Raw genomic sequence first — 18,588 nt, 5'->3', positions numbered from 1 at the left:
CTGGATGGCAAGGAGATAGTCCTCGTCGTCGTCCGGGGGGGTGGGAGGCGGTGGGGGGGCAGGGGGCGGGGGGGCTGGTGCAGCCGTCGCCCCAGGGCCAGGTCGGGGGGGTCCAAGGGCTGCCCCTTGCGCATGACGTAGAGGAAGTAGTGGAAGGCGCCGGCGTCCCCGTCCCCGCAGGCGGCGTGGCGCAGGGACCAGCCGAAGGCCTCCTGGGCGTAGTGGGGCTTGCGGAAGTGGGGCTGGGCGAAGGTGATGGAGATGAAGCAGCCCCCCGGCGCAGCACCCGGCTCACCTGCGGCGGGAGAACCCCCGGGATGGGGTGGGGGGGGACACAGTGAGGTTCACCCCCTCTGGCAGGGACGGCCCCATCCCCAAGGACCCCCATCACCATCTGCCAAAGATTCCTCCCGCCCCAGCCTCTCCCATCACACCCCCAAATCTCCTGTCCTAACCTGGCTCCCCCAGAGACACTCACCCCGGTTCTGACATGTCCTGAGCCCACCTGCAGGCTGGTGGCAATGAGGAACATGGGTCCCCATGCACCACCTCTCTCTCCCTGCACCCCAATCCACAGCAGACAGCACAGAGACCCAACCCTGGTGCGGAGAAAAGCTTCACCCTCCCGGGCACAGTGCCCCCCAGAGCAGCGCGGGATGCCCATCCCACCCACCCCTCCCTGGGGCACCCAGTGACACCCCCCACCAGCACCCAGCATCCCAGGTGGGGTGGGGGGGATGGGGGGTTTGGATGGGAAAGGACTCGACCCTTTTAATCACCATTTTCTCCCCGCTGGAACTAAGCCCCCGCTAACAGGATGGAAAAGAACATCAATTTTCTTGCTTGGCTTTATCCAATGTCAAAAGGCTTTTACGGCCAGCGCTCGCGTGCTCGGCATGCAAAGGCAGTGTCCGGGGCGGTTGGGCGGGTGGCCAGCCCCCCCGCCAGCCCCCTGCCCCAGGCGGGGACACCCCCAGACCCCCCCCCCAGCAAGGGCAGAGAGCCACTGTGGCAGGGGAGAGGGCTGGGGGCCAAGGGAGGGGGGGTTTCCCCGAGCTCTGGTTTAATCCTGCTGGGAAGCTCCACGGCTCAGCGCTGGCTGGGGCCAGGGATGGAGTGGGGACAGGCAGCCTGCGTGTGCCCCCCTGCTGCGGCGGTGGCTTTTGAACCAAACCTTAAGTGTTTCTGGCCAGGAAAAGGGGAAGGCAGGTCCCTGCATCCCCCCCCCCCAGGCACCCAGCTCAGCATCCCTCCTGCAAAGCACCGGATGCATCCATCCGGGAAAGACCCCACAGCTTCCCAATTGACAGGCATGGGGGGGTCCCCAGGGCTGGGGGCAGGCAGGGATCTCCGGCTGGAGCCGAGCGAGGCATCCCGCATCCCATCCCTTGTTAATAGAGCACTAACGGCCGTTGCTTAGAGACGGGCGCAGGAAACCTTCCCATCCGCCAGCCGGCACGGGCGGGGGGGCGAGAGGGGCTGCTCCCCGCTCCGGCACCCCCTCCCCTCATTGCTCCCGGATCGCCAGGACAGGGGTGTCCCTGGGGCATCCCCACAGGCAGGGCGGATTTTCGGGTCCTTATGTGCCCCCCCAGGGAGAACAAGACAAAGGCTGTGAAAACCCCATCCCCCGCCATGAGAAGGGGGATGGGGGTGAGAAGGGGGGTGCCAGCCACGGCCAGACCCGTGCGAAGGGACCGGCAAAGCAGCAAGCGGGTGGGAATGCCCAGCGAATCCCCCCGGGGACGAGGACAGCGGGGACCGGCCGCGGGTGGAGGTTGGTGCCCAGTGATGCTGGGGGAGGGCAGGGATTGAGCAGGGGATTAAAAAGGGGAAAAAAAAAAAAAAAAAAAAAAAAAAGGGAAAAAAAAGAACTAAATCCTCGCCGTTTGGCCAAATGACAAGGACAGGCAGCAGTGCTGGCAGGGCAGGGCAGGGCAGGGCAGGGCCCGGATGGTGAGGACAGCCCCGCTGCCCACAGCGCCTGGGGTCCTGCTCCCCCCTGGGCTCAGTGGGGCAAAGCTCAGAGGGGCAAGAGAGGAGGGGGGGGCAATAGCCACAAGCACCCTCCCAGCACCCCGTGTCCTCACCCAAGGGTGCTGGGCAGGCGCAGCAATTAATTATCCTTGCAGTTATTCCCGCGGGGCGGGGAAGGCTGCCAGGACCCGCACCCCCACGCTCGGGCAGCTTCAATCTGGTCCCTGCCTCCGCCACTGCCAATTAATCAGGGCCGGAGGCATCGCCCGTCCCCATGGCAACGCCAGGGCCCTGTCGATGCTGATGGGGATTGCCATGGCAACCCCGGACCGGAGGATGGGGACCCCGGCTAAGGAGACAGAAGCTGGGGCGGGGGGGCGAGAGCCTGTCACAGCCCTGCGGTCGTCACCTTGCCCTGGGCGGGCAGGGCCACCTCGATGTGTCCCCCCAGGTCCCCTCTGGGCACCCTCAGGTGCCCCTACAGCCACCCGCTCCAGGATGGGGCCCATTTTTACTGCCACCCCTTCATATTTAGGGTCCAAATAAAGAGGGGAGTCACTCAGCCCCCCAGCAGGACCCAGGGTCCCCAGCGACACACCCTGCTCCATCCACCTCCCTGGGGAGAAGGTGATGGGGTGGGAGAGGGGAGGGTCTCTCACCCCCAAGGGTGCCGGGAGCCCCCCGGGTGCCCCTTTGCAGGGTAGCAGAGAGGGCAGCACTGGCTGGGGGGCGCAGAGGCACCGGCTGGGGCATCCCCAGGGAAGCAGGGTGGCGAGGAGCCATTCTACACCTTCCCCCACCCCAAACGGGGATGGGGTCTACCTTCCACCTCCCCAACCCTCCCCCCCCAGCCCAGCTCCCCCCACCCCGTACCTCCGCCAGCACCCGGTGCATCGCGGCGGCCGCCTGGGGCGAGACATCCCATGGGTCGGTCTCCTCTACCATCAGCACGTCGAGGGTGCCCTTCTCCAGCACCACGTCGAAGGTGGCGTCGGGGAAGGCGAGGGCGCGGATGTCCATGACGGCCCAGCGCAGGCCGGGGCAGCGGGCGTAGCGGGCGCGCATGGCCGCGATGCAGGCGGGGGAGAAGTCGATGCTGGTGACGTCGGTGTAGCCCAGCTCGTGCAGGTCGTGGCTCAGGGCGCTGTTGCCGCAGCCTGCGTGGGGCACGGCTCAGCTGGGGCTTGGGGTGCCCGGGGGGGGGGGCTGCCTGCACCCCAACCCTGTTCATGCCCTGCTCAGACCTAGGGAAGGGAGCAGATGGGCTGGGGCAGCTAGAGCGGGAGTAGGTCATTGCCTCACCGCTAATTAGTGAGTGCTGGGCTAGTTCTTAATTACTCCCTTCCTGCAAGGTGGGTGCTCTGGGCTCCTGGCCCTGCAGGATCGCGGGGCTGAGGGCAGCCCCCCGTATGCCAGGTCCCCCCACCCTGGGGTGGGATGCACGGGTGGGCGCAGGGATGCTGGAGGCAGGGAAGGGGCAGGAGGGGGTCCCCAGTCCTCCCCCCCATAGTGCTGTGGGGCAGGAGCCAGCCGGCCGTGCGTCCCGTCCCCCCCCCCCCCAAGAGCCTGCTGTGGGGCAGTGGCCAGTGGCAAATGAGGGCAGCGTGCAGCATCTGGGGGGGCTTAACCAGGAGGGACGGACAGAGGGACGGCTGTCTCAGGGGACCGGCGCCCTGCCCGGCCGGTGCCAGGCCAGCCTCAGCAGGACACGGCCCCCCCGGTGCGGCGGGCACGGGGAGAGGCCCCTCCCTGCCCTTCCCTTCGCTGCTCCGCCGGGGCTCAGCCGCTCCCCGGGGGGGCCGGGGAGATCCCGGGGCGGGGGGGGGGGGGGGGGGGGCAGGCGGATTTGGGGGCTATTAAGCGCAGCTGGCGGCGGCTGATCCGCTAACAGGATCGGTGATTACACCCGCCTAATCCCGCCTGCCCGGCGCGGGGCGGGGGGCGCGGGTGAACCTGCCGGGCCGGCGGCGGATCAGCCCGCAGGTGGGATTACGGGGCGGTTACACCGGCCCCCGCCCGCCCCGCCGCCTGCCCGCACCCCCCCCGGAGCGGGGCCGCCCCGCCGGGCCGGGCGCTGCCGCCTGTACCGGCCCGGTGCCGCACCGCCCCCTCGTGGCCGGTGCCAGCTCATCCACCGGCGGGACCCCGAGACCCGCCCGCCCTCCACCGGGCACCGGGCACGTACCGAGGACGAGGATGCGGTCACCGGGGCGCAGCTCGGCCTCCAGCTGCGGGAGGAACCGGGACAGCCCCCCAGCCACTCCCGGGGCTCGGCGCCCTCCTGCCGATACAGCGCGTCCCAGAAGCGGCGCTGCCGGTAGCGGCGGTTGGCGGCGGGCGCGCGCCGCCGCTCCATGCCGGGCGGGGGAGCACCGGGCGCCACGTGCCGCCCGCGCCCCCACGTGCGGCTTCCGGTCTCGGCGGGTCCACTTCCCTAAGCGCTCCGGTCGGAAACGCGGAACGGGAGCGGAACGGAGCGGCACGGCGGGGCGGCCATGGCGGCGGGGCGGGGGGCGGCGGCGCTGCGGCGGGCCTGGCGGGAGCGGCGGGCGGCGCTGCTGGAGCCCAGCTACACCCCGCTGGTGGCCGCCTGCCTCTGCCTGGCCGAGGGCGGCGTCAACCTCTGGGTCATCCGCAGGGTCCCCTGTGAGTGCCGGGGCCCGGCCGGGCCCGGCCTGGCCCGGGGGGGGGGGGGGGGGGGGGGGGGGGGGGCCCTGGCCGGGGGTGGCGGAGCTGGCCCGGGCCGGGACAGCACGGGGTGTGGGGGGGTCCTCCGGGCAGTGACAGCTCGTCCCCGGGCTGGGAGGTGCTGGGGGGCTCCCCCTGGAGCAGCAGGGGGGGGTGATCCCACTGGCAGGGTGACAGGGCTGCCCCCGGCCCCTGTGGGTGACAGCATCCCCTGACCAGGGCGGCGGGGGGGGACGACAGGGGTGGGCTGGGGGCCCTGGATGGGGCCGTGGGGGGCCGAAGCCTCGGCTGACAGCAGGGCAGGGAGGCGCAGGGCAGGGCCGTGGGGTCTGGAGGTGGGGGAGCCCTTCCCGCAGTGCCCCCCGGCCCCCCTCGCCCCACCTGACCCCCAGCCATCCCCACAGACACCGAGATCGACTGGAAGGCCTACATGGAGGAGGTGGAGGGGTTTGCCAACGGGACCCTCGACTACACTCAGCTGAAGGGCGACACCGGGCCGCTGGTGTGAGTGAGGGGGACGGCCGAGCTCCCCGCGACCAGGGGCTCCCGGAGGGTCCAAGAGGGGCAGCAGGGCCTGGCCCCTCACTCCCATCTCTCCACAGCTACCCTGCCGGCTTCGTCTACATCTTCCTGGGCCTGTACTACGCCACGGGCCACGGCACTGACATCCGCCTGGCGCAGTACCTCTTCGCTGGCCTCTACCTCCTCAACCTCCTCCTCGTCTTCCGCATCTACTGCCGAACCAACAAGGTAGCCTGGAGCTGGGGGGCCTCCCCGGCCGCCTCGGGGCCTCTGCTGCTCTGCTCAGTCCTCATCCGGGAGAAATGGGCTGGGCAGGAGGTCAGGGTTGAGGGGCTGAGGTTTGGAGGGGCTCGGCAGCAGCGGGGGGTGCGGGACAGGCTGCTGACTGCTCTCGTGTCTCTCTGTCCCCTGCAAGGTCCCCCCATATGTTTTCTTCTTCATGTGCTGCGCTTCCTACCGCATCCACTCCATCTTTGTCCTGCGGCTCTTTAACGACCCCGTTGCCATGGCCATCCTCTTCCTCGCCATCAACCTCTTCCTGGAGGAGCGCTGGTCCTGGGGCTGCCTCCTCTTCAGGTGAGGGTCTGGGGTCAGGGCAGGGGCTGCTCTCCATGGCATGCTGCATGCGTGAGCGAGCTCGGCCCCAGGGAGGAGGCTGCCTGGGCACCCGTGTGGGGGGCCGCAGCGGTAACGCAGCTTCCTGCTCAGCCTGGCCGTGTCCGTGAAGATGAACATCCTGCTCTTCGCGCCTGGACTTCTCTTCCTCCTCCTCCAACGGTTTGGTCTCCTGGGCTGTATCCCCAAGCTCTGCATCTGTGCCCTGCTCCAGGTGGGTCCCTGCTCGCATCGGCTACAGCGGAGGCTGGCAGCCCCATCGGCAGGGGGTAGTGGGCTGCCCTGCCTGCATCGCAGCATCCTGCCTGGCTGTCCTGGGGGCTGGAGACCTCTGGGTGGATATACAGTGGCACCAGCATCTGAGTTGGCCCCACAAAGCTAGCTGGAGGTTGATAAATAATCTAATTCACGGGGCTCCCATCTTTGGCTGACTGTCCCTGTCTCCCCATGTGGTGCTGGGGTTCTCGGGAGGCAGCAAGGGTGACAGAGACCGGGCTTACGGCTGCTGCGAGGGTGCTGGTGTGTCTCCGGCAGGTGGTTCTGGGGCTGCCCTTCCTGCTGGTGAACCCCGTGGGGTACCTGACTCGCTCCTTCGACCTGGGCCGCCAGTTCCAGTTCAAATGGACGGTGAACTGGCGCTTCCTCCCAGAAGAGGTTTTCCAGAATCGGGCTTTCCACGCCATGCTGCTCCTGGCTCACCTGGCTGGCCTGGGGCTCTTTGCACTGCACCGGTGGCACAGGTGAGACCCGGGGTTCCCCACGGGTGCTGCTCCCGTCAGCCCCCGTGGTGCAGGATACGGATCCACGACTCCCCTGCCCCAGCAGAATGCTGCAGTTCTGGGGTTGCAGGCAGGAGTGGGGGACAGTTACTGTTCCATTTCGGGGAGCGCACTGCCCAGGCATCCTGGCTCACAGGGGAAGGTTGGGGTGGGAAAACCTTTCAGCAGCTGAGACAGATGTTTGTGCTTCCTCCTCAGGTCCAAAGAGAGCATCCTGGCTCTGCTGAAGGATCCTGCCGAAAGGAAACATGCGTCCCCTCCCTTGACCGTCAACAATATCCTTTGGCAGGGTGGGCAGCAAGGAGGGTGGCAGAAGGCAGGGCAGGGCAGGGCAGACCGTGGGCTCAGCATTCGCAGGCTCCCGGTCCTGCGGTGCTGTCAGGACCAGCCTGTCCTGGGGGAAGGAGCTGTGCTGTACGGCTGGGGAGCTGTTGCGTGATCGCACCTCCAGCCTCCCGCGTTTGTCCCCTTAACGCCAGCGCACAGATTGTCTTTGTCCTCTTCTCCTCCAACTTCCTGGGCGTCTGCTGCAGCCGCTCCCTGCACTACCAGTTCTACGTCTGGTATTTCCACACACTGCCCTACTTACTCTGGTGCACCCCTACCGCCAAGCTTGCCCACATGCCCAAGTACGTGCTGTCAGGGAGGGGGACCACCCGTCTGCTGGGGGGTCTGGGAGCGAGGGGGCCTGGTGTGTCCCCCCGACCCATGCTGACCCCCAGCTTTCCCCCCTGCAGGGTGCTGCTGCTAGGTGTGATCGAGCTCTGCTGGAACACCTACCCCTCCACGGTCTGCAGCTCCCTCTCCCTCCACATCTGCCACGGACTCGTCCTGCTCCAGCTCTGGTACGGCACGGCCCCCCCGCCGGCACCGTACCCCCCCGCTGCAAGCAGGAGGCCTGCAGCCATCTCCAAGAAGGCCCAGTGAGAGTGTGGCCGGACGGACGATGGGAACTGGCCTCTGGGACTGCCCCTTCTGCCCGCTCTTTCCCCACCCAGCTCCCAGGCTGCTCCCGGCCATCCCAGGAGAGCCGTGAGCCCTGGAACTGTGCAAAGGGGGCAACGTGGGGACCCCCGACAGGCAGGACTTCCCCAATAAAGGGGGCTTCGTGTGCCCTTCTGCAGCCGCAGTGTCCTCATGCCGTGACAGTGTGGGGACGGCCGTGCCTCAGCCTGCCCCACCTGCGGGGAGGCAGAGCAGCCGCCGGGGCCGTGGGAGCTCCCTTCCCAGCCCTGGGAGAGCACTGCCGGCGGCAGGGGAGCAGCCTCTGGGGTGAGGTTAAGACGGAGGATCTGCAAAACCACTTCGCCTCAAGGTTTGAATCACCTTGATGCAACCCAGGGATCCCTCTAGCATGGCTTTTCCTAGTCCCCTGTCTGCTCCCTCCCACAGGAGATGGCTGGGAAGGGGGTGACAAACCCCACCCCACCCCACCCCAGGCTCTGGTGAGCCCCAGCGTGGCCTGAACGGGGCCGATGGCTCCCCGCCTGTAACAGAGACGCCTGTGCAGGCAGCGCGGAGCCAGGCGTCTTTATTGGCCCCTCCGGCGGCCGTCAGACGTTGTTGGGGTTGTAGCACAGCATGTTCAGCTTGATGTTCTCGTCCCAGTGACGCAGCAGCAGGAACAAGTGCCGGGCCGCCCCTTTGAGGCAGCCCACGTCCACCCCCTCGGGCAGCCGCTGCGCCTGCAGCCACGCGTCCGCCTTGGCCGCCACCAGCTCCCACTCCTCGAAGAAGCCGGCGCAGCGATGCTCCAGCCACGCCAAAGCCACCGCCGTGGCCCAGCTGGCACTCTCCAGGTCCTCCAGCCCCACGTCCTGCCAGCTCACGCCGGCTTCGGAGGGGACGGCCGAGTGGGGGCCGGTGTCGGACTCGGAGCCGTGCCCGCTGTCCGCCTGTGCCCACACGGCTGCGCTGGGCACCTCGGAGCAAGTGCTCCGGGACGGGGGCGAGCCGGGCTGCGGGGCTGCGGCGGGCTCCTCGCTCTCCTCGCCGCCGGGCCCTGCCTCGGGGCTGCTCCTGGCCCCCGGGGACGTGGGGCTGAGGCTGGCTCGGTGGGAGGCGTAGGGGGAGGCCCGGCGCAGGCGGTCCAGGGAGATTTGCACCACTTCGGAGAAGCTCTCGGTCAGCTGGAACGACCCCCGGGCTTGCTGCAGCTGGACCTGCAATGGGGGGGGCAGGTGACTGGGGGGGGGCTAGGCAGGGGCACAGACCCACCGCGGCCCCTAGCACTCAGTGCTGGGGGCTGCAGGAGTGTCCTGGGGCACAGGGACTGTCCAACGCCCCCCCCAAAAGCCAGCAAAGGCCCCCAGCGCCATTCAAGGATGCAGCAGGGCTGAGCAGGCACCCACTGGGTTTGCGTCCTCAGCTGGGTGCCGCTGCTGGTGCTGCTGGGCATCGCCTGGGCGGCTCGGCTGCAACCCAGCAGGGAAGGTGCCTGCTCAGCCCCCCCCTCCCTGGGTGGGATGGGGGACGGGGTCCTTACCAGCGGGAGGTAGTCGTGGCTGGCGTGGTTGCTGGACTGCTCGCTTTCTGGGCTGAGGCACTGCGGGCGCAGCACCAGGCTGGGCCCCCTGCGCCTGCTGAGGCTAAACCTGTGGGGCAAACGGGCGAGTTGTTAACGGGGCAGAGAGGGGATGGCAATTCCCAAAGGGCAGCTGGACCCCAGCCTGCTGCAGGGAAGGGGCTGGAGCACCAAACCACCCCCCCATGCCGCACGAGCTGGCAGGGGACATTGGACCTGCAGCGCCCAAGTAGTGGCACTGTCCCCCTCTCCCCACAACGTGCCATTTTTTGGGCCCTCGCATCCCCCCGCCCCACAGCCTTACCTGGAGCCAGCGATGCTCTCTGTGGATTTCTGGGAGCCCATGGAGGTGGTGGAGGGGCTGGTTGGAGGCCCTGCATAGGGAGAGAGCTGAGCGGGAGTGGGGGGGGGCCACGATGCACCCAGGGGTGCATCCCACTCCCCAGCACCTGTGAGGGCGGTTCAGCCCACATGCCCTGGGCAGCAAGGGCAGGCGTGGGCACAGCAGATGCTCCAGCTCTCAGCTGCCAGCAACAGGGTGCCAGGGGCACCCCTGTCCCCCACCATCCAGCCCTTGGCCCCCTCCACCCTGGACGCACCGTTTGAGCAGTTCTGATTTTCCCAGCCGTAGGTAGGGGAGGAGACGCTGGCCGGAGACCCGGGGGTTTCGTCTCGCTCTGCAAAAGAGCAAAGCCCTGAGGGCCCCTGGACTCCTGGGACCCTCATGGCTCGGAGCTGCTGCCAGGGGCTGCTACGCTGCCCCACCATGTCCCCCACCAGTGTGGGGCAGATGCCTCTTCCTGGGCATCCACAGCGCTCCAGCCGGGACCAGCCCCACGCAGCCATGAGCTGAGGGTCCGCAGGGACCCCGGTGCTCAGGCAGGTCCCTGGGGAGCGTAAGCAGATGTAAGGGCCCGGATCGGTACCTGCAGCGACGGGGGCCTCATCCTGCTCCTCTGCATCCCGCTGCTGACCCAGACCCGCCGAGGAGCTCCTGTGGTGCCAGCTCCCTGCCACGGTGGCTCGTGGCCGGCTGGCCGAGCCAGCTGCAAGGGATGGTGCCACCTCAGCCCTCCGTCCCCTCGCTGCCCCCTCCCCAGCACACCGAGCCCCCCAGCTGTACCTGTGCCCCACACCTCAGGGGCTGCGGGTAGGGCTGCCTGCGTGGCACCATCCACAGGCACCAGGCGGGTGTAGAGAGAAGGCACGTTGCAGGCTTTGCTGGTTTGCACGGCTTTCAGGCGAAACCGGCGGGCAAAACCTGCCCAGAGTGAGGCGGTTAGAGGTGGGGGGATGCCGGGGCTGCGTCGGGGTTGGGGGGGACATGCACCAGCACCCACCCTGCTCCAGCTCGGCTTCCCGCTGCGCCGCGTTCTCGTTATCCTGGATGACGGAGCGTGCTGCCAAGCAGTGCAGCGGCTTGTCCCAGGGCTTGCCCACCCGCCGCGGGGGGTCCTCCCTGCCCAGCCCCTCCCGGGGCTGCAGCAGCGACTCCAGCGAGGCCGTCACTTCCCAGGACACTGGCTTGCCGGCTCGCAGTGCGTGGATCACCACCTGGCAGCGCAGGGGCAGGCCGGCATCGCCCAGGCTGGGCTCCCCGGCTCGGGAGCCGGCGAGGCGCTGAAGAGGTAGGAGGGCTCCACCAGCATGTCCCAGTCCAGGTGGGTGGGCGAGAGGAGGTTATCTGGGCAACGGCAAGATGTGGGCTCAGCGAGGCAGGGGCGCCCAACTCCGTCCCTGCCACCCTCGTGCCCCGGAGCCGGCACACACTTGACTCCACCACGCTGGGCTGCAGCCGCTGTGCTTGGGGTCCCAGCTCATCCAGCCGCCCCTCCAGGGACTGGTTCCTCTTCTGCGACACCTTCTCCAGGGCCTGGCAGAGCCGGTGCGCATCCAGCTCCCCGTGCGGCGAGGAAAAGCTGCGGCCAGCCAGGGCGGCGCGTGCCAGCGCCTTCTTCCGCCGCGCCAGCTCCTCCGTGCTGAGGGCCACTGTCACCTGCGGTGGCGGGGGGGGAGGCTGACGGCGAGCCCGGCAAAGGCACCGGCACAGAGCCCAGACTGCACCAAGCCGTGATGGGGCACCTGCGGCCCCGGCTGGCTGTTGGCCGGAGCTGCTGGCTGACGCCCAGCCCTGCCGCTCTGCAGGCTGGCACCTGGCAGCCTCCCAGGGCGACGGGCGATGCTCGCCAGGCTCCTAATACATGTGGGAAGGACCGATGGCACCGAGACAGGAGTTTGCAAACATCCTTGGGGGCCGACTCAGGCTGACGCGGAGGCAGGAGGAGTTGGCGGGGGTTTTTGCGTGTGTGTGGGGGTCAGCTCAGTTGCTCAGGTTGGATGATGCTACAGTGGGATGCAGTCCCCAGCGCAGAGCGATGGCCCTGCACTGAGATGCTTCACCTAAAAGCTACGGCAGGGCAGCGGCACCCGTGCTGCCTCTCGCCCCGGCAGCGGGGAGCCCGGCGGGGATCATTTACGCTGCAGGGAAATCACTTACGCTTGACATTTCGGCAGCAAAGGCCACCAGCTGTGCTGTTGTGCGGCGGGAGCGGGTTACCTAACCCATGCCACGGGGAAGGAGCGTGTCCTGGAGCTGGGTGACAGCTGGCCTCACCCGGCCTCAGGGCCATGGTCACCAGGGGAGCTGCCTCTCCCCATCCCAGCGACCTGACTGGATTTTAAACCCAGGTATGAAGCAGCGGGGACGTGGCTCATTGCTTACGAAGCGTTGGGCGGCATTGGCGGAGGGCTGAAGGAGCCAGGCGGGAGCTTAGCCAGCCCACCCTCTCCTCTCCAGCTTGGCAGGTTCGTTACCTGCTGCCGGCCCAGCTATTCTCACTTGATTTCTGCAGCATCAATGAGAATCTGAGCTGGCTAGGGAGTTTGTTAGCCACCCAGCTGACTACTGGCTTGGGAAGCTGGGGGACCAGCTGCTTGGTCCCCAGCTGTCCTGTTCCAGTAGGGCAAAACCACCCGAGGAGTCTCCTCGCAGCACCCACAGCTGATCCTTGCTTAAAATCCAGGCTACAGCACTCCAGTTTCCAGGCCAGTGGCCACATGTCCAGGCACAATGGGGCAGCGAGACCCCAGCTAAGCCGGGAGCAACTCCTCCGTGTGTGAGCCCTTGCACCCCATTAGCATCCTTACCTTGTTGCCAGCCAGGGTGGAGGGCAGCGGGGCGGATTTGGTGGAGGACTCGCAGAGGGACAGGCTCTTCTGGCCCTGCTGGGAGGTGGCATCGGCACCGGGGGCCAAGGAGCCACCCTCAGGGGCCACGTCACGGGAGCCAGTGGACTCGCTGCTGGTGGAGCTGCAGGAGAGCAGCCCCTGGCTGCGGTCGGTGCTGACGGAGCAGTGTGTCAGGACGTACTGCTCCTGGATGTAGGAGGGCTGGTAAATCCGCTTCCAGATGTCTCCCCCCGAAATGGAATCCACACCTGCCCGGCAAGCGCACACCTCATCAGCCCACGGCTCCCACGCCTGCCCCCCGCCCCGGCCCCAGCCCCACTCACTCCGCTCTGATGCCTCCATGCCCCCGGTGAAGACGTCCAGGGAGGCATCCCCGGATCCCGGGGTGCTCCGGGGTGGCTGGCGGCTCTCCCTGGGACTGGGCACCTCCTCCTGGGAGGGGAAGGCTGAGCCCCGGGAGCCCCGGCGAGCCCCTTCCCGGCCCTGGTGGAGAGAGGGCACCGCCGTCAGCCCCTGGGCACGAGGAGAAGCCAGTGGCACTGGGAACGTGCCATCCTCCCCATGCCAGGGTGGTGCTGGTCATACCGGTGGGCGCCTGTCATGGAAGCGGGTGATGCTGTAGAGGACGCAGTAGCTGACAAGACGGTCGCCGGGGTAGAGGGCCGGGAGCTCGGTGGGCGAGAGCAGAGCCTCCATGCTGTCGGGGACGTACCAGTCGATGGTGATGTCGCTGACGGCCGGCTCGATCGCCTTCTTCAGGGACTTGATCAGCTGGGGCGGGGAGAGGAGCCAGTGTGAGACACCTCAGTGGCCTCCATGCCCCCATGTCCCCCCCATCCCTGCCCGGGCGTTACCTTGGGCTGCAGCCTCTCAGCCGGGCTCAGGAACTCGGCGCAGCCCCGGCTCACCTTGGCCATGCCCTTCAGCAGCCGCCGGCACACCCGCGGGCCCATGCCGAAGCTGAAGCACCTGCAGGAGAGAGCCAGGCGATGAAAAGCCACAGCCGGGCCGGTGCCAGGGGCTGGGCAGCCCGGTGGCGAGCCCTGCAGCAGGGACGGGCAGGGGTGTTTAATAGCCAGAGATACTGCCCTGGCTGCGTGCCGGATTGGGGCACCCCAGGGGAAGCTGAGCCAGTGGGGTTGGGGGATGTGATGGGTGAAGGGCACCCTCGGGGCTGATGGAGGCAAGATTTGGGGCTGCGGAAGGAGAAATCAGCAGGAACAGCCCAGGGGACATGGAGAGCACCGTGACCCCACCGCGGTGCCGGTGCCATACCTGACGGTGCTGGCCTGCCTGCGCACCAGCCGGAGAATCCTGCCCACGTTGCCTGCTGCCGCGTCGGTGAAGAGGAAGAGCTGGCGGGGGTAGCCATGGTGGAGGGGCTGTGCCAGCGCCCAGCCCAGGGCTGCCAGCAGGTTGGTGCTGCCTGCGTCCGCCCGCAGCCCGCCAACGTGCTCGCAGGCACGCCGCAGCGTCTCCTGCCCGCACGGAGAGCCAGCCTCGCAGCGGTCCCCCGGCTCGCCAGCCCCGACCCCACGGCGGGGAGCCGCAAGAGGGGAGACAGAGAGGGGCTGGTGAGGGGCTTTGCCCGGCGGCACTCACGTTGCTGCAGAGGCGGCTGGATGGGAAGAGCGGCTTGACGTCGGTGCCAAAGCCGGCAACGTTGAGCAGTGTCCCCGACGGGAGGCTCTTCAGGGCCACTAGCAAAGCCTCCTGGGGTGACAGCGGGGACCGGGGAGGGCTGCTAAGGACCGGCCACCCAGGGAGCATCCCTGGCCCCGCAGCCAAGCCTCACCTTGACCTTGTCAAGGTCGGGGCCACTCATGGTGCCGCTGTGGTCGACGAGAAAGAGGACCTCGCGGGTGACGCTCTGCAGGTCCTCAAGGACACCCTCCGCCGCCGGGCAGAAGTTCAGCATCAGCACAGGGTTGGGGAAGATGTCTTTGTGGAAACGCTTCTGCACAAAAGCCACCTGCGAGCCAGGCAGGCCAGGGGCTTTCTCGCAGCCCCCCGGCCCACGCCGAGGTCTTCCTCACCTGCATCCCACCGCCTCCCCCCTTCCTCCTCCTCCCCGCCGGGCCGGCGGTGGCCGTGCCCTGTCACCTGTCTCTCGCCGCTCCCGTCCTTCCTGGCAATCCGCACGTAATCCCGGCGGCTCCGGATGTGGGCCTCGTACTCGGGGTACGTCATGGTGCCGTCCTCCATCACCAGGTGGGGGTGGTGGGGCTCTGGGGGCCACAGGGGGGTTCGGAGCCACCCCATGCCGCAGGGGGCTGGGGGATGCTCCAGATGCTTTCGGGGCCATGGCCCATCTCCCCCAAACCCGCCAAGGGCACCGTCCCCCCTCACCGCAGGGGTAGAGGATGATCTCCAGGTCCCTGTCGTAGCGGTGGGGCTCGGCCAGGGTGACGCAGGTGGTGGTGGCAGAGCTGGCCCAGGGGTCGGCGTCGGCTCGCAGGGCGTGGGATGGGCTCTCCAGCCCTGCAGCAGGGAGGAGGCAGCGGGGCAGCCCCTCGCACCCCCCGCCTCGGCCCGCCACCCACCAGGCTCCGTGCCTGTGCCGGACCCGACACCGTGGCAGTGGCTGCTCCCTGCCAGCTCTAATGGGATTAATTGGGCTGGTGGCCAGGAGGGCATCCCCACCGACCCGCAGCCCCTCCTCGCCCGTCCTCTCCCCCATCCATCGCGCCTCCCTGGGGAAGGAGGCTGCTGACCCAGAGCTGCCCAAAGCCACGCGTGGGGTGACTTTGGGGGGTCCCAGCCCCAGGGGTGGAATGGGGAAAGGGCTTCTTCACACATAGGGAGTGCAAGAGGATGCCCGGGGAAGGGGCTCGCGTCCCCCTAGAAGCATGGAGGGACTGGGGGGACACTGTCCTGAGGGGACATTGCCCATATTGTGGGGAGGTTTTGTCCAACCAGCTGACACCACCCGAGCCGCCCCCTACCTGCCAGCAAGCAGGGGCCCTTCACCAGCAGCTCAAAGGCAAACTTGTAAGGAAAAGGGTTGCAGGGCTGTCCCCGAAAGACGTCCACACTCTCCACAGGTGCCGTGGGGGACGGCTGGCTCCGGGCACCCGGCCCCCCGAAACAGCTGGTGGGGCTGCGAGGGGAGAGGCAGTGATGGCTCCCACCCCTCTCCCCGCTTGCCCAGCATCAGCATCCCCCCCCCGGGATGGCAGAGACTGAGGAAGCCATGAAAATCACCATAGGGCCAACCTGTCGTCACACAAGCTTGCCGGCTCGCTCTCGGGGACGGCGGGGACGCGGGGCGTGAGGACGGGGGGGAGGAGGAGGCGCAGGGCCCCGTCTGGCAGCGTGGCCAGCTCCTGCGCCGTGCTCAGGGTGACGGCCAGGCTCTCCGCCGGGCACAGCGCGCCTGTGATGATGACGAAGGTGGAGCGCTCCGCATCTTCGTCCAGGACGAGGTGGCCTGGGCAGGGGAGGGATGGTGGGGGGGTCAGCGGGGCGTGCGAGGTTGGGGGGGGGGGGTGGTGGTTTAATTGCACTAATTACTCTCAAAGGGGACAACAGAGTGCAGGTGTAACAAGGGCCATGCAAAAGGATGGGTAAAGCCCCGGGAGAGGCGGAGGGAGGGGAAAGGGGAGGCTGAGATCTCCAGCCCCAGAGACCCCCCAAGGCACCAGGGTGGCCTGGCAGGGACTCTCAGCTCCTCGTATCCCCCCGTGCTTCTTCCCTGCTCATTCTGAGCCTCCCAGCCAGGAGGACCCAAGAGGATCACCTGTGCCACAGCACTTACCACTGGCACAGCGGCGCGGCCGGCCGGGGCTGGGGCCGCACTGGAGGCAGCAGTCCTGCGCCCGGTGCCGGTTCTGGACCTGGAACGTCACCCGCCGGCTGCCCACCGCCGCCTCGAAGCTGGCCACCACCTCCGACTCCTCCAGCGGGTAGATGAAGACGCCTGCAGGTGGGAGACAGCCCCAAGGCAGATCCCAGCACGTACACTGCCATGGCACGGTATAGCCCACAGCAGCACCGATAAGACCCTGTCTGACTCGCAGGGTGATTTAGATGCACAAGAGTGGGACAACAAGCAGGAAGGACCCAGAGCCTCACTAGCCCGGAGGAGGGCAGGGAGGATGAAATCCCCCTCTTCCTCAGCGATGAGAATGTGGGTCAGTCTCACTCTTCTGCCCGCAGGGCAATGCTGCATGTCGGCGGTGCCCCCACCACTGCTGGCCTCTGCCTTTGCTCCCCAAACTGGGCAAGGTTTGGGGGCCAGGACACAGGTGGCCTGGAGACGGGATGCTCTCCAGCACGGGTGCTTTTAGAGGGCCGTGCAGGCAGCCTGGGTCCCTGCTAGCCCCGATAGCTCCCTTACCTTCCACGGGCTCCTCGTGGGGGTTGGTGTACACGAGGTGAGCGGTGATGCTCAGGGAGTACCCGTTGGCACAAGCCTTCACCGTGGAACTCTTCAGGGGCAGAGCCTCCCAGGAGGGGAGGGCGTACAGGCCCGGCATGGTCCCTCAGCAGGCAGCTGTGGGCAGAGGGGAGGCAGGTGCTGGGTGCTCGGGGATGGGGTCTGCCGGGAAGAGGCTTGTGTAAGCAAGCCGCTTCCATCTGCCCAGCCTGCAAGGGCGGAGCAGGTCCCCAGCCCTCCCCGGCCCAGGGACGCTGCTCTGCAGCATCCACAAAACACACGGACCTGGACCCAGGTCTGTGCTCGGACCTCAGCCCACCTGCAAACCAGTTCTGGAGCCACAGAAGCCCGCAGAGAGCTCTTCCACCCCACGGGTAAATAAACCTGGCTGCTGGGCAGCAAAACGACTTCTCCCGTGGGCAGCAGCAGTTACCTGCAAGCCCCAAGCCCTAGCAGACAAGCAGGGACTGCTACACAGGATGGATAACAGCCAGGCACACACAGCCCATCTCTCAGCCACCCCACAGCAGCTCGGTGGCTCCAGAGCCTCCCCAGACCATCTCCTGCACTGGCTGGGAGAGGACCGTCTGCTGCTCCCATCTCCATCCACCCAGAGAGGTTACCAGGGTAATTTGTTTTTAAAAAAAAAAAAAAAAAAAAGAAGTGCGAGAAGCCCACAGCGTAACTAGGACAAAACAGTGAGCAGTGTTTGCTGGGGGTTTAATAATTAACAACAAGGTCAGCGCTGCACTGAAGAGCAGCACAGAGGGGAAGGCACTGAAGGGGGGGAGCCCGGCCCTGGGGATGATGCTCTCTGCCTCCGGGCGAGTAATGCTCTACCCAGAGATGAATGTCTCCGGCATCCCACCCTTCGGTAGCAGCTGTGGAAAGAGAGGTGGCTGGGGATGCCTTCCAGACAGGGCACCAACCCACTCCACACGTCTGTTCCCCTTGGGAAAACCACTCGGGAGCAGCATCCCAAAAGATTGCCTGGAGCCAAGGCATCTCTCTAACATCACCCCACCCCGTGCCATCATATATGCCTGTAAAATATTCAGGTCAGCCTTAGCCCTGCCTCTCCGTGGATAGTGCACGTGGGTCCCGCTCCAGGCGTGGGTCTGCACCTCCGCTCTGTATCCCCTGCCCACCCCAAGCGCCTGCAACCCAACAGCAGTGAGGTCCCTGCATCACGCCGTGTGCCGGTGCTCCAGCGTGCAAAGCGCCCGGGGCAAGGACAAGGCCAGGTACAATTGGACCATCTGGTCCCCCTACTCCGGTGGCCTTCGGCCCGGGAATGGCTTGTATGAGCATCGGTAACAGGAGGCTCGGGGTGCCCTTGGCATGCGGTCACAGGGTGCCTCTCCCAGAGCATCCTTGAAAGCGGAGCAGGGCTACATCCTCGGAGGCAGCGCCAGGACCGAGCCCACAGCTGGCGCAAGGCAGGGAGCCCCTGAGAAGCGCAGAAGTGCATTAGCAACGTGGCTGCATCCCAGGAAAATAAGTCCATTAGGCCGAGGGGAGCTGTTTACCTGCTCAATTAGCATCACAGGGTTATGCTGGCAGGTCCTGGCCACCCAACCATCCCTCACCATTGCCAGTCCTCCACCCTGTGTGCAGGATGCTGCACGTACTGCTGAGCCCCCCAAACTGCTCTCCCAGCACACAAGGCGGCACAGGGTCCCTCCCACAGCCCAGTTTTCTTCCACACCAGCCTTGCCACTGCCAGGAACGACATCAGCCGGGTCCTGCCCTGACCACAGCACCCAGCCAGGCTCCAGGGACCGGGGCTCCCCCAGCCCAGCCACATTGAGCCATTAAAGATGGATTTCACCCCAAAGCCCTTCCATTTGTTCCCAAGGCACCCGGCTTAATGCCCAGCAATGCGCCTGCTATTTGCCGTGCTGCCCCATTGGCCA

At 67.1% G+C, this 18,588-nt stretch overlaps 3 protein-coding genes across 3 annotated transcripts; 1 reads left to right on the top strand and 2 right to left on the bottom strand.

The window, feature by feature from the left end:
• EEF1AKMT4 (EEF1A lysine methyltransferase 4) lies at positions 1-4,333 on the bottom strand (the record flags this gene model as incomplete). Its single annotated transcript, XM_050902664.1, is given in 6 exon segments — positions 1-72; positions 75-280; positions 283-295; positions 2,851-3,134; positions 4,163-4,228; positions 4,231-4,333. Coding segments are annotated over 6 exon segments (744 nt in total), but the record flags the coding sequence as incomplete, so codon positions are not given.
• A 139-nt stretch (positions 4,334-4,472) lies between these two features.
• On the top strand, positions 4,473-7,698 carry ALG3 (ALG3 alpha-1,3- mannosyltransferase). The gene is made up of 9 exons (XM_050902591.1): positions 4,473-4,623; positions 5,070-5,169; positions 5,268-5,415; positions 5,603-5,763; positions 5,896-6,016; positions 6,337-6,542; positions 6,780-6,856; positions 7,066-7,210; positions 7,319-7,698. The coding sequence occupies exons 1-9, from the start codon at positions 4,473-4,475 to the stop codon at positions 7,506-7,508; spliced, it is 1,299 nt and encodes a 432-aa protein (XP_050758548.1). The 3' UTR covers positions 7,509-7,698.
• Positions 7,699-8,134: 436 nt separating this feature from the next.
• On the bottom strand, positions 8,135-16,772 carry VWA5B2 (von Willebrand factor A domain containing 5B2). Its single transcript, XM_050902715.1, is given in 22 exon segments — positions 8,135-8,743; positions 9,067-9,175; positions 9,410-9,479; positions 9,705-9,782; positions 10,032-10,151; positions 10,229-10,366; positions 10,446-10,700; positions 10,703-10,789; positions 10,876-11,101; positions 12,253-12,542; positions 12,618-12,777; positions 12,880-13,065; positions 13,149-13,263; positions 13,570-13,772; positions 13,897-14,007; positions 14,090-14,266; positions 14,398-14,522; positions 14,644-14,775; positions 15,240-15,394; positions 15,499-15,724; positions 16,052-16,213; positions 16,634-16,772. Coding segments are annotated over 22 exon segments (3,873 nt in total).
• Between the last annotated feature and the right edge of the window lie 1,816 nt (positions 16,773-18,588).

This window comes from Gymnogyps californianus, chromosome 10 (assembly GCF_018139145.2).
Source record: "Gymnogyps californianus isolate 813 chromosome 10, ASM1813914v2, whole genome shotgun sequence".
Lineage (NCBI taxonomy): Eukaryota > Metazoa > Chordata > Aves > Accipitriformes > Cathartidae > Gymnogyps > Gymnogyps californianus.
Note: the sequence above shows the minus strand (reverse complement) of the source record. Positions and strands in the feature narration are given on the sequence as shown.

What these genes read in the sequence shown, in the direction of transcription:
- ALG3 (XM_050902591.1), top strand. Translation starts at nt 4,473, where the DNA reads ATGGCGGCGGGGCGGGGGGCGGCGGCGCTGCGGCGGGCCTGGCGGGAG. An exon ending in TGGGGCTGCCTCCTCTTCAG is followed by an intron (nt 5,764 to 5,895) that starts GTGAGGGTCTGG and finishes CTTCCTGCTCAG; the next exon opens with CCTGGCCGTGTCCGTGAAGA. An exon ending in GCATCTGTGCCCTGCTCCAG is followed by an intron (nt 6,017 to 6,336) that starts GTGGGTCCCTGC and finishes TGTCTCCGGCAG; the next exon opens with GTGGTTCTGGGGCTGCCCTT.